Here is an 11,859-nt window from a genome sequence, read left to right on the forward strand (position 1 = left end):
ATTCAATCATTTAGATTAAGTTTTAGAGATTTGAATGTGATACTAAATGGATGAAACTTTATATCAAAAGTATCATCTGAAAACCTTCAAATTTATCAAGGTATTAAATCAAATGGATTGAACCTTACATCAAGAGTATCATCTGTAAACCCTATCAAGGTAGTAAACGATAAAATTCAATCATTTGTTAGATTTAATTACATGCTTTTGACTTAATTGGAAAGGAAAAATTTGAAGTCTCAATTAGAAAATCATCTAAAAGTGTAAACAGAAAAAATTTTGAACTTCCACTTCACTAGTCGATATTAAACCGAATGGCATCCTAATGTATGCCTGCTGTCTATATCTGTCTAATCTATACGAAGATGTTAGAAACATTTCGTTCGTCCGTGTGCCTAAAGATGTAAATCATTTTGCATATTCTCTAGCTAAGATGAGCGTAAATCACCCCACATACGTAATCGTGTGGCTTCAATTTTGTAATCCTTTCTGTTTTGATAAAATTTCAACTTTCAAAAAAAAAAAAAAGTGTGCGCGTCTGAATCTGTGTTTGTGTTTGTCGATCATAACCAAAGAATGATTTTTTTTCAAAAAAAGGCAAAGTATAGTTATGAAAACTGGAGGATTCAGAATTTCCCATTTAGCTAAATACATGAAAGCAATAATTAGACATTTTCCTATTTCTAAGAGAAACATGTAAACTGGAGTTTGAACTCAATTCGTTAGCGGTTGATTGCTTAAAAGCCTTCAAAATGTTTCTTTGTACATGTTCACGGTTCAAATCTCTAATCAGAATTCCAGTTTAATCAGTGTCTTCTCACCATCCCTATATTGAATGACATCCTCCACGAGACTGGTTGAAACAATAGTCCCACCGTTGTACCCATCTACTAGCAGCTTTCCTATTTTTGATCTCCATTCCGAGCTGTCACTCTCGTTCTTCCGATCATGAACAACTCTGTCACAGTAGTTGAGCATTGTTCCCAAGCCAGTATTTGGCATCCAACCATACTCCATTAACACCTTTGCTTCACCTTCAGTCAAGTCTTCTCCAACCTGAACCAAAGATAAATAAGATGCAGTTACTTTAATGAAACGTCCCATTATATCAATTAACATAGAGATGCAGTCAGGTCTGCTTCCCTTGTCTCCAAATCACACAAAAAATCTGTCAAATTGATGTTCTCAATTTTTTTATTATGCTTTACTACATTTTTATAAAACAGAACCCATAAAAAAAAATGTTTGATGCATTTCTTGTCATTTTTCTGCAAATGAACTTAGGAACCTCTTCTTTGGAAAAACAAATGCCTTTTGAAGTTCCAGCAAGTTGTTTTTCCTCTTGCTTAACAATAGCAGTTGAGTTTTACGTAAGATACAAGTAAAACTATAATCATGAGCTTAGACAGAGAACATCTTTTAAACAAAGGAAAATAAGCAAGGAAATCAAAATTATAACCCAATTATTCATGAAGAGCTCTGTGCAGAAAACAAATGAATTACTCTCACACAATTAACATATAGCCAAGCATGTGGACTGATAAAAACCAGATTAACATTCCCCTTTCTTTTTCGGTAATCCAAACTCATGAATAAGCAATCATACAATTTCTCCCTTTAATAATTTTATAATTTGTCCCTTCTCTGTAGTTATGATAGTAAATTGTAAACTGCTCTAGAAAAACTGATAAAAAATTATAAAATTCATAAATCCATTTGCACTCTAGCAATCATCTAAATAAAAGGAATGAATTATTACCGAAAATCGTTTGTTCTCGATCAGCGTAATCCTGCCACAGCTAGTAAGCTTCATGGCAGTCACCAATCTCTTCAACTGCCAGTCAATGGGTAAGGAATCTAACAGCTCAAAAAAGTATGTTGCATAACCATATTCTGGGCGTTCAAGTACTATTCTGCATTCAGGGCAATATAAAATATTGCATCATCCAAAATAATAAATTGAAAAAAGCAGACTTCAAAACATAATTCAAGAAGTAGATTATTTACCTGTGATGTCTTTTAAAGACAAATATAAATGACTGAAGATCTCGGCACCAACCCCATTCAACTGGCCATCTACGAAACTGCAGATACCGGGTCTGCAAGAGTAGGAAAAAGGAGAAAAGTTAAAAAAATATATAAATTAAAAGAGCAATTAATGACTGAAGACAAAGTAAACTTGTTATGGAGTACAAATTCAACATATTTATGCCATACAAAGCTTTTACCTGTTCCACAAGTGAGAATAGGCAAGCCACGCAATAACTAGGTTTTGAGCCCTTTGAGCATCGTAAAGTGGCAAACCTCAATAAGGAGCTGGGTTGAGAGAATAGCTGTCCCAAACATTATTAATAGAAAAGCTAACATCAGAAGCCATTCGGAAGGAAAAGAATTTTAAATCCAATGTGGCAAATAGAAGTTTTGGAAAATAGAGAAATCTCAGTTCATTGATAATTAATTCCTGCTATGCAGACTGTTAATCCTTTTCATATTGTCAAAGAGAAACTAGAGAATAAATTATTCATATGGAGTCCCCTTTAAAGTTGGATGAAAAAATAAAATTGTCTTTTGAATAGCAGGGGTGCCTCTTAAACTCGAACAGACCAAATTAAACACATCTTCAAGGTATGATGTGTACATACAACAACAACAAAAAAACTAAGCCTTATATCCCATACTCTGAGGTCACCTAAACTAAAAGCCGTAAGCAGAAAAGAAGTTGTGCCTATCTGCTTTGGGAGCAACTTAAAACATATTCAATTAGGACAATTCTCAGCAATGATTGGGAAATAATACTATTAAATCTGTTGACCGCTCCATTTTGAATTTAAATGAAGTGAACTTTACTTGTTGGCTTATGTATAGATAAACCAAACATTAGCGCTTAGTTTTTCAACTTTTTGTAAGTATCCTTAGAAACTGATCTGTCAGATTCCTTTGAATTAAGCATCAAAACACATTAAGGAAACGGCAAAAATAAAACTGCACAAAATAAGTATAGAAGGCAATAACCCTTTTGAACCTTTGTCATCACAGCTTCAAGCTCTGAGAAGCTGCCTTCGTTGAATGATTCATCTAAGGCATCATCATTCTCTGACTCCCCATAAAGCTTAATTTCATCAACTGAAACACCATTATCAAGCAAAACCTGCAATTGATATATTTAAGAAACCTAAAGATGACAATCCAGCCCTAGTAGCTTCAAATTACATAAACAACCACCCAGTTGACATTCCTATAGAAAATCAACCCATGTTTCACCGTAAAGAAGAAAGTATAATGCATACACTACCTTGAGAAGTCCAGGTGCGTCTTCTTCTAAAGCTGTTAGAACTGAATCCCTGAAATTAGTTTCACAAGCAATAGATTCCTGAGACAACGATCACAGAGAAGCGCAATTCAAAAACATTGGATATAACTAGAAGGCAAAACAGATCCTACGTGGCAGTCTTCTTTCTTTTCCTTGGACGGTTTACCCTTAGTGTTTCGGCAGATTCAGAAACAATGGAGCTAAACCCACAGGCTGCAGGATCAGTTTTCCTCAAGCACTCAAAATTCCTGGAAGCCTTCAATTCAAACTCCTCAACTGATGTCAGCAGCTTCATCCGATCTCGTAGTAGCATATAGTCTATCCTATCAGAGATGTCCTCTTCATACTTTATTGATACCATGTTGTCCGAAGTGTTCTTTTCTGGATTTTGCAAGTTATTGTAATCCAATGGTTCAACTTTCACTTTGACAGAAGTATTCAGAGTTGAATTGTATATGTTATTTGTACTTGCAGGAACATAATCATCTCCATCATGTGATTTGAACTCCAAGGATGTTCTCTCAGAGGGACATATTATGTTGCTTTCTTCCATTCTATTTTCTGACCTAGCTGCCTCAGTCCCTACACAACAACCAGGCAATAGTAAATATTGTTACCTGTAGCAGACATCCAACAAACAATATAATCCATTGTACCAGTGGCAGAAGTTCTTTGAAGATCAGAAGCACTTCTATTAGGAATGACATTAAGTTCATTTCCAACCAACCAGGATTCTCCATTAACAAATTGAAGCTCTTCTTTGTTCCTCCCAGCAAAGTATTCCAAACCAGATGAACCATTCACTGAACAACTAGAAAGATCCGAAGCACTTCCTACAGGAATGTCGTTAAATTGATTTCGAGCTGTCATACATTCTCCATCGATAGGCTGAAGCTCTTCTTTAATTATCTTGGCAGAGTATTCCATAAGATCTTCTGCCAACCCCACAGAGGTACCCTGTGTACCATTAATTGACATAAAAATCAGAAAATGAACAAAAAAAAATCCAAAAAGGAGAAGGAAAATGCTTGAATATGAGCTTACACCATATTACTCAAAACAACAAGATTGATCCATAAACCATTGAGCTAAGAAGTCAAAGTTCAAGCTTCAGATAATACTGTTATCCCCAATTTAACAAACAATAACCAATACAAAGATATTTCGCAAAAAAAGGAAAAAAGTCACATTAAAACTTGCATTCACTATTCAATCATTTTCTTCATAGAAGAGGTAGTGGGTAAGAAGAAATTACAAAACACAATTAACAAAAATTGAAACAAAGTTTTACCATAAAACTAGTATAAACAATGTACAAGAACTACCATGTTCTAAGCATGTCCAGAACTCTTTGAAGACAAACAAAGGTTTTACTTCCAACATAAAAAAAGACAAGATAATTTCCCTCTGGAACTGGTTTTGCCAATTCCAGCAAGGCAAGAGAAGAGAAAGCAATGAGAGAAAAAACTCAGATTCAACTTCCAGAACTCTTTGAAGACAAACAAAGGTTTTACTTCCAACATAAAAAAACGCAAGATAATTTCCCTCTGGAACTGGTTTTGCAAATTCCAGCAAGGCAAGAGAAGAGAAAGCAATGAGAGAAAAAACTCAGATTCAACTTCTATTCCCCATTTAATCCTTGTTCTCATAGAAGAGGTAAGGGAGTGGTCCTAGAGGATATACCAAAAAATATTTATAAAGTACAATAAATAAAAACTGAAAATGTAGTTATCCCGTCAAACTGGTGCAGAACTTCTATTGCATTCGCCATGATCTTGCCTGCAAACTTTGAAAACAAAGATAGATCATACTTCTAACTTGTAAAAAGGAACACAAATTACCTCAAGAGCTGGCTTTTCCAATTCCGTTAGTTTCCTGTAAATTCACACATAAAAATTAACTATTTGTTAAACACTGGCAAGTTTTAAAAAGTACAACATATGGACCCAATGCCTAACTTGAAATAAGCAATAATCACCAGAAACAAAATGGCACCTTTTTAGAAGTAATTTTTGTCTTTCTTTCAATACAATGTGGTCAAGTTCATCAAATGTAAACTCACTGAGCCTTTTATCCATGGCATTCTCAGCCATAAGACCAGTATTGGCAGAACTATTTCTATCATCTTTTGATAAACTGAACAGCATGTTATCTGCACAGTCAGCATTTTTAATAGCAGAAGCATTCAATGGCATGGGATTTTGAAGAAGAGGGATGCCAACATTGATTTTATCCAGTCCAGAAGCATCAGCATCAGCATCAGCTTCAGTACCTTTCAGCTGATCTGCTTGACTTCCTTGGCTGTTGCCATTAATAGGCAAGCCTACATCTTGGCAAGAAGCTATATCACCAGTACCAGCAGAACTATTAGTATCATCTTTTGATAGACTCCGCAGCATGTTATGAGCACACTCAACCTTTATAATATCAGAAACATTTGACAGCACAGGATTTGGAGGCAGAGGGACGCCAACATTAATTTTTTCCAGTCCAGAAGCACGAGCATTATCTTCAGTACCTGTCAGCTTGCCTGCTTGACCTCCTTGGCTGTTGCCATTTATAGGCAAACCTACACCTTGGCAAGAAGTGGTATACTGAGAACATCGAGCAACTGCACCAGAATCTAAGGAATGTTCATTGGTTGCAACTTCATTGGTTGCATCAGCAGTAACTTTCCAATTAGGACCGTCTTCTTTTGGCAAATGTTGATCCACCTGATCTCCGGCAGTGCAAGGAGGGAGAGAGAGAAGGCCCTGAATATACCAATCTCCAATATATATAACATGGGAAAGAAAAAAAGAAACAAACAAACAAGAGAGTCAAAACATAAATACACACAGACAATAATTGCCCTTTTTTTCTGACCAGAAATAATTGCTAATTTGAAATTCACATAAAATGACAATATTTCTAGTTTTATCTTCATTTAGCATCCAACTTATAGTGAAATCTCATTTCAACTACTGACGATAAAGCTCATGTTTACTGACAGACGTTCAAATGTTCTAAGCAAAGTCCACTTTAGTTCAACAGATGGAATCACCGATCAACAAAGCCATTAGATTAACTAAACTCAACGACCAGAGAGATAGACCTATAATTAAACAATAAACCACACAAACTAAGAAGCTTTCTTTTCAAGTCAGCCTTTGAAATTGATATTATTCCATACTAAGTTACAAAACTATGCCATTGATTCATTTTGTTTCGTTTTTTGAATAATCTTCATTTAGCTTTACAGCAAAATTTCTTCAACTTATGATGTCTATATCAAAGCATCAAAGTAGACACTTAAATTTTCAAACTTGATCACAAAAAAAAAAAAAAAACCAAATCAATAATTACCATCAAAAACCCTAAAATCCCATTTTTATATACTAAAACTAAAGCCAACAAGCAAATTTCGTCACAAAAACAAATAATTTAATGAAATATACTGGACATGTAAGTAATTACCAGGGAATTGGAGCTTTTAACTTGGTTTTTAAACGAAACGGTGGAAGAAAGTAATAATTTTCGTCTTGTTGATAAAGGAACATGTTCAAGCAACTCTTCAAATTCACCCTCAGGAACACAAAGACAATCCATGGATTTTTCTTTCGCTACATCAAATCTAAGAAAAGGACAGAAATTATCAAATTAAAAGGAAAAATATCAAATTTAGGGTTTCCATAATCTCAGGTTAAAAAAAAAAAAAACCGAAATTTGAGAGGCAAAGGCGCGTATAATGGCGAACGAGTGGGAAACTTTGATTGGAACTCGGCAGAGAGGGAGGAGAGAGTGAAGTTTGCAGAGGAGAGGAGGGATATGGCTGTTTTGCTTCTCTTGTTAAGTTTCTTTAAAGTGGGCCGTAGGCTACTGACGCAAAGAGATAGTACTTAGATTGTGGGCTACTAACCTAAAGAGATTGTTCTTGGGCTGTGGGCTGCTAGGCCAACGTTTTATGGCAATTTTTATTGAGTATTTTAAGAGTATTTTTTTAAATTACTATTATTAGTTAGTATATTCCAACATTGACAACTTCACATTTAATTTGCCATTCATTATTAAGGGTAAAGGTAAAGAATCTGTCCTATTATATGTAAGTCATAATAATGATAGTGATAATGATAAGGAAAAAGAAAATGACCGTTGAGACCAACTGATGGGGTTACCTTGGGTGCTTTTGTTTGTATCTAAGCAAAGGGTGCCCCACAAGCCCAAACTCTACTCCTTGTCTCAAACACCTCAAATCCATAGGTACCCAAAACCTGAGAAATGGACTGCAAATTATGAGCAAGCTGTAACGGCTAAATCCAACGAAATGAAGTAAAATCCAAATACTAAGAAGAAAAAGGTTCCTTGGCGTTGGGTTTTGGGTTTTCTCTCTACAAAAAGTTCTTTAAGATACTGTCCATTATTTGCTGTAACTGACAAACATGCTGCAGATGATATCTTACCCGTTCATCTGCTGACAATTTCATTACATGTTTTAAGGCAGTTTTGAGTTATTTATGTCTTTTGTTTCTCCTAGCTTTACCCCACTTCCATTACTTTGTTTTTACTAGTTTCACAGTTATAAATTGTAGCCGTGTAGTTATAGCTCATTAGCTCTCCCTCCCTCAGTAGTCAGTCGCTCCCTTCTTTTTCTTCTCTTATTTTCTCACACCTTTGCCCACTTCCTTTTACTTGTTGCCGTTTTCCACATCTCACTCTTTTTCTTTCTTTCAGTCTTCTCTTCAGTCTTGAATCTTGTCTGTTTGATCAGAATCATTTTGACCTATGGCTTTGCTTATTCTTCTTCTTCTTTTAGCAGTTGCTCAAGCAATAGCTGATGAAGGTAAGGCTTTTATCTTTCTCTTTTCCATTTCTCAATGTCTGAGAAGTTCATCTAAAAGGGTTTGCAACTATAACCTGATACTTTCTTCTAAGACTCTGAATCTCTAACAAATGTTCTTCAAATGCTTTGCAATGGGCTAACATTGTCTGCAATCTTTTTTTTTTTTTTTTTGTGTTCAGTTTAGTGATGGAAATCTGATGAAGATGAGCTATTGCAACTTAAAAGAGTTAAAAAGGTCTTAGAAAATGTGATCTGTCTGTCTTGGAATTTGGAATTTGGAATTCTTTTTCTTTTTTATTTTGCCTGTGGAATTTAGTAGGTTGGAAGCCTTAAATTAGAGAATAACTAAGGACAGAAGGGAAGTTGGGGGGTGTTAAAGAGAAACTCTCCTGGGAAGAAAGGTATTAACCGCATGTAAGGGGATGCGGTTACTGTAATTCAATTATTTTTTTGAATTACATTGTGGAAGACAGAGAGATTTGTCTATGTACATTGTGGAAGGCAGCTTTCATGCTGGGGGTTTCAAGAATATTTTTCCCCGACCGACTACATATTTTTTAATCAAAATCGAGGTAGCTCTAATAGTGTCTTCCAGCTAGATTTAGAGGTCATTTCGCTGATTCATTCTAGCAACTACTGTATTTTTTTATATATAAAGAAAATCTTGGGCAGTGGCATTACCGTTTGTCTGGGTAGTGAAAAAGTGGTCTAAAGGTTACCGGATGTAAGTACTTTTGCCTAGATATTAGAACATAACGTCGGCATTGGCATAGGGAACATGCCATTCTCCATTATTTTTATTTTTTAGTATTTTTTATTTTTATCATTTTGATGTAGCTAGCAAGCACCCATGATTGACAATAACAGTCTGATTGCATCAGGAAGACGCATGCATTGCTCTATAAAAAGATTTGATAAAATGTACATATACAACAATTTTAAGTTTGGGGGAGCTAAAATTGTGCAACAATTAGCTGGCAAATCAATGTAAAATGGAAAATGTGTTTAAAATTTTGAATGTGTATTTGTAATTATTTTAGTTTAATGTTGTTGCAGATCCATATATTGGTGTGAATATAGGAACAGACCTATCAGACATGCCACACCCAACTCAGGTGGTTGCTCTTCTTAAAGCTCAGCAAATCCGACATGTTAGGCTATACAATGCTGACCAAGGCATGCTAGTTGCTCTTGCAAACAGTGGCATTCGTGTTATGGTCTCTATCCCCAATGAGCAACTACTTGGCATTGGCCAATCAAACTCCACTGCTGCTAATTGGGTCTCTCGGAACATTGTAGCACATTATCCTGCAACCAGCATCACAGCAATTTGTGTAGGTTCTGAAGTTTTGACTACTCTTCCTAATGCAGCACCAGTCCTTGTGAATGCCATTAAGTTCATTCACTCGGCCCTTGTAGCATCCAATTTAGATAAACAAATCAAAGTGTCTTCACCTCTTTCTTCCTCCATAATCCTTGATTCTTTCCCACCTTCCCAAGCCTTCTTCAACCGCTCATGGAATCCGGTTTTGGTCCCTATGCTCAATTTCTTGCAGTCTTCAGGCTCATTTCTCATGCTTAATCTATACCCTTACTATGACTATATGCAATCAAATGGTGTGATTGCACTAGACTATGCACTTTTCAAGCCTCTCTCTCCAACCAAGGAAGCTGTTGACTCTAACACACTTGTCCGTTACTCCAATGTCTTTGATGCTGTGGTTGATGCTGCATATTTTGCTATGGCTTTTCTAAACTTCACCAACATTCCTGTTATAGTGACTGAAACTGGCTGGCCATCAAAAGGTGATTCTAATGAGCCAGATGCAACAATAGAGAATGCCAACACTTACAACAGCAACTTGATCCGCCATGTGATAAATAAAACTGGAACTCCTAAGCGCCCTGGAATTGCTGTTAGTACTTACATCTATGAGCTGTATAATGAGAACATGAAACCAGGGCCAATCTCAGAGAAGAATTGGGGATTGTTTGATGCGAATGGTGACCCTGTTTATATATTACGCTTGACTGGGTCAGGATCGTTGTTAGCAAATGATACTACTAACCAAACTTATTGTGCTGCAAAGGATGGTGCTGATCCAAAGATGTTGCAGGCTGCTTTAGATTGGGCTTGTGGACCTGGCAAGGTGGATTGTTCACCATTGTTGCAAGGAAAACCATGTTATGAGCCAGACAATGTGATCGCCCATGCAACTTATGCATTCAACACTTACTATCACCGGTTGGGGAAGACTTCTGAAGCATGTGACTTCAATGGTGTTGCAGATATTACAACTACAAATCCAAGTAATACATTGATACTAATACATGCATCGATACTAATACATTGAAAGCTTGTGCTTACTACATTAATACAGCCCTTCTTTTCTAGATTGAAAACTTACATTGGAAGAAAACTAATAGCAATTTTGCTAATTGCAGGTCATGGTTCTTGTATTTTTCCAGGAAGGTAACAATTTAGCCATCTGGCTTAGAGTTTTTACTTGTTCCATATGTTATTAAATATGTTAAAAGCTTATCTTTCTCATAAAAACTAATTGTCAGAACCTCAATTTTTTTGTGATATATGATGCAGCCTCGGCAGGAATGGAACCATGGTAAATATCACAGCGCCATCCATGAATTCTACTAGTTCCGATTCACCACCAGGTCGAAATTATGGCAAGGGAGGCTTAACAAGCATTTTAGTGTTAATCAAAGTCATGGTCTGGAGTGTAATTCTCTTGTAGGGCTTGGTGGTTGGTGTATTTTGGGATCTTTTGCAATTTATTCAATCAAATTCGGAGCGTAAAAATGGTGGTCACAGGGAGTTTTTTTCTCTTATTATGGAGATAGTGACCTGGTGTTTTAAGGAGGAGTGGCCATTCAATTTTGTACAAAATTAAGATGGACGAGCCTGACTAGGGATGGCATCGGGTCGGGTTCGGGGTGAGTTTTGCTCTCCCCGAACCCGACCCGATTTTATATGCTTTATCGAATTCGATCCGATTTTATGCTTTATCAAATCCAATCCCGATTCGATTCGATCCGAATTTTTTAATACCCGAACTCGACCCCGACCCGATAATATGTAAATTGTATCCGACCCGATTCGAAATTAATAAAATATTATTTTTTAAATATAAATATTTAAAAATATTATTATATAAATATATATATAAATAATTAATTAATTAATTAAAAAATAATTTTTTAATAATGTCGGGTCGGGTTTTAGGCATATCCGAACCTGACTTGATTCCGATTGCTATTTAATTTTATCCGATCCGATTTTGATCGAAAACTCGAAATTCAAAAAAAAAAACCCGACCTTATGGGTCGGGTCGAGCTGAAACCCGTCGAGGACGGGCTTGATTGCCGTCCTTGAGCTTGACTTTGCTAAGATGTAATTAAATCCTTATTATTTTCATATTGGATTTGCAAGTTTTTTTTTTTTTTTTAATCATTTCGCATCCAAAGAAATTTTGATATTTTTGATTTTGAATAACTTGAATCATTCAAGTTATTAGGTTTTTATCGTTTTGAATTTGGATTGAACAAATTAGGTTTAAGTTTGAACGAATTGGACGAATTTTTTATAATGTAACATTTTATTTAATATAGAACAAACAATTACAATGGTTACTATAATTTGATATTTTATTTTGAAATATCCTTCGAATTTTAAAATGAATAAATATAATTGGAAAACACATGTTAAAAGAAC

General features: G+C 35.5%; 2 protein-coding genes across 3 annotated transcripts; one reads left to right on the forward strand and one right to left on the reverse strand.

Annotated features, from left to right (window-relative positions):
* Positions 1-702: 702 nt before the first annotated feature.
* On the reverse strand, positions 703-7,160 carry LOC111283439 (uncharacterized). Of its 2 annotated transcripts, XM_022872007.2 has the most exons (12): positions 6,767-7,140; positions 5,583-6,063; positions 5,306-5,462; positions 5,152-5,185; positions 3,967-4,267; positions 3,442-3,892; positions 3,293-3,341; positions 3,023-3,148; positions 2,229-2,333; positions 2,008-2,099; positions 1,760-1,913; positions 703-1,056 (listed from the first exon to the last, which is right to left on the reverse strand). In XM_022872007.2, exons 1-12 carry the CDS (start codon positions 6,896-6,898, stop codon positions 790-792), a joined length of 2,349 nt encoding a protein of 782 aa, XP_022727742.2. In that variant the 5' UTR covers positions 6,899-7,140; the 3' UTR covers positions 703-789. The 2 variants fall into 2 exon arrangements, with proteins under 2 accessions (XP_022727742.2, XP_022727739.2); XM_022872004.2 differs by having other exon boundaries at positions 5,306-6,063; positions 6,767-7,160.
* A 738-nt stretch (positions 7,161-7,898) lies between these two features.
* Positions 7,899-11,155, forward strand: LOC111283670 (glucan endo-1,3-beta-glucosidase 2-like). The gene is made up of 4 exons (XM_022872247.2): positions 7,899-8,129; positions 9,186-10,439; positions 10,575-10,602; positions 10,729-11,155. Exons 1-4 carry the CDS (start codon positions 8,072-8,074, stop codon positions 10,880-10,882), a joined length of 1,494 nt encoding a protein of 497 aa, XP_022727982.2. The 5' UTR covers positions 7,899-8,071; the 3' UTR covers positions 10,883-11,155.
* Positions 11,156-11,859: the final 704 nt, after the last annotated feature.

This window comes from Durio zibethinus, chromosome 3, assembly GCF_047325235.1.
Source record: "Durio zibethinus cultivar Kanyao isolate XHJ-2024 chromosome 3, ASM4732523v1, whole genome shotgun sequence".
In the NCBI taxonomy this organism is placed as follows: Eukaryota; Viridiplantae; Streptophyta; class Magnoliopsida; order Malvales; family Malvaceae; genus Durio; species Durio zibethinus.

Bases quoted from the DNA above. Each gene is read 5' to 3' on its own strand.
- LOC111283439 (XM_022872004.2), bottom strand. From the start codon at position 6,898: ATGGATTGTCTTTGTGTTCCTGAGGGTGAATTTGAAGAGTTGCTTGAA. The intron at 6,064-6,766 runs GTAATTACTTAC...TGGTATATTCAG, and splicing joins TTAAAAGCTCCAATTCCCTG to GGCCTTCTCTCTCTCCCTCC. The intron at 2,100-2,228 runs GTAAAAGCTTTG...CTACTCTTGCAG, and splicing joins TATTCTCACTTGTGGAACAG to ACCCGGTATCTGCAGTTTCG.
- LOC111283670 (XM_022872247.2), top strand. From the start codon at position 8,072: ATGGCTTTGCTTATTCTTCTTCTTCTTTTAGCAGTTGCTCAAGCAATA. The intron at 10,440-10,574 runs GTAATACATTGA...TGCTAATTGCAG, and splicing joins TATTACAACTACAAATCCAA to GTCATGGTTCTTGTATTTTT. The intron at 10,603-10,728 runs GTAACAATTTAG...TATATGATGCAG, and splicing joins TCTTGTATTTTTCCAGGAAG to CCTCGGCAGGAATGGAACCA.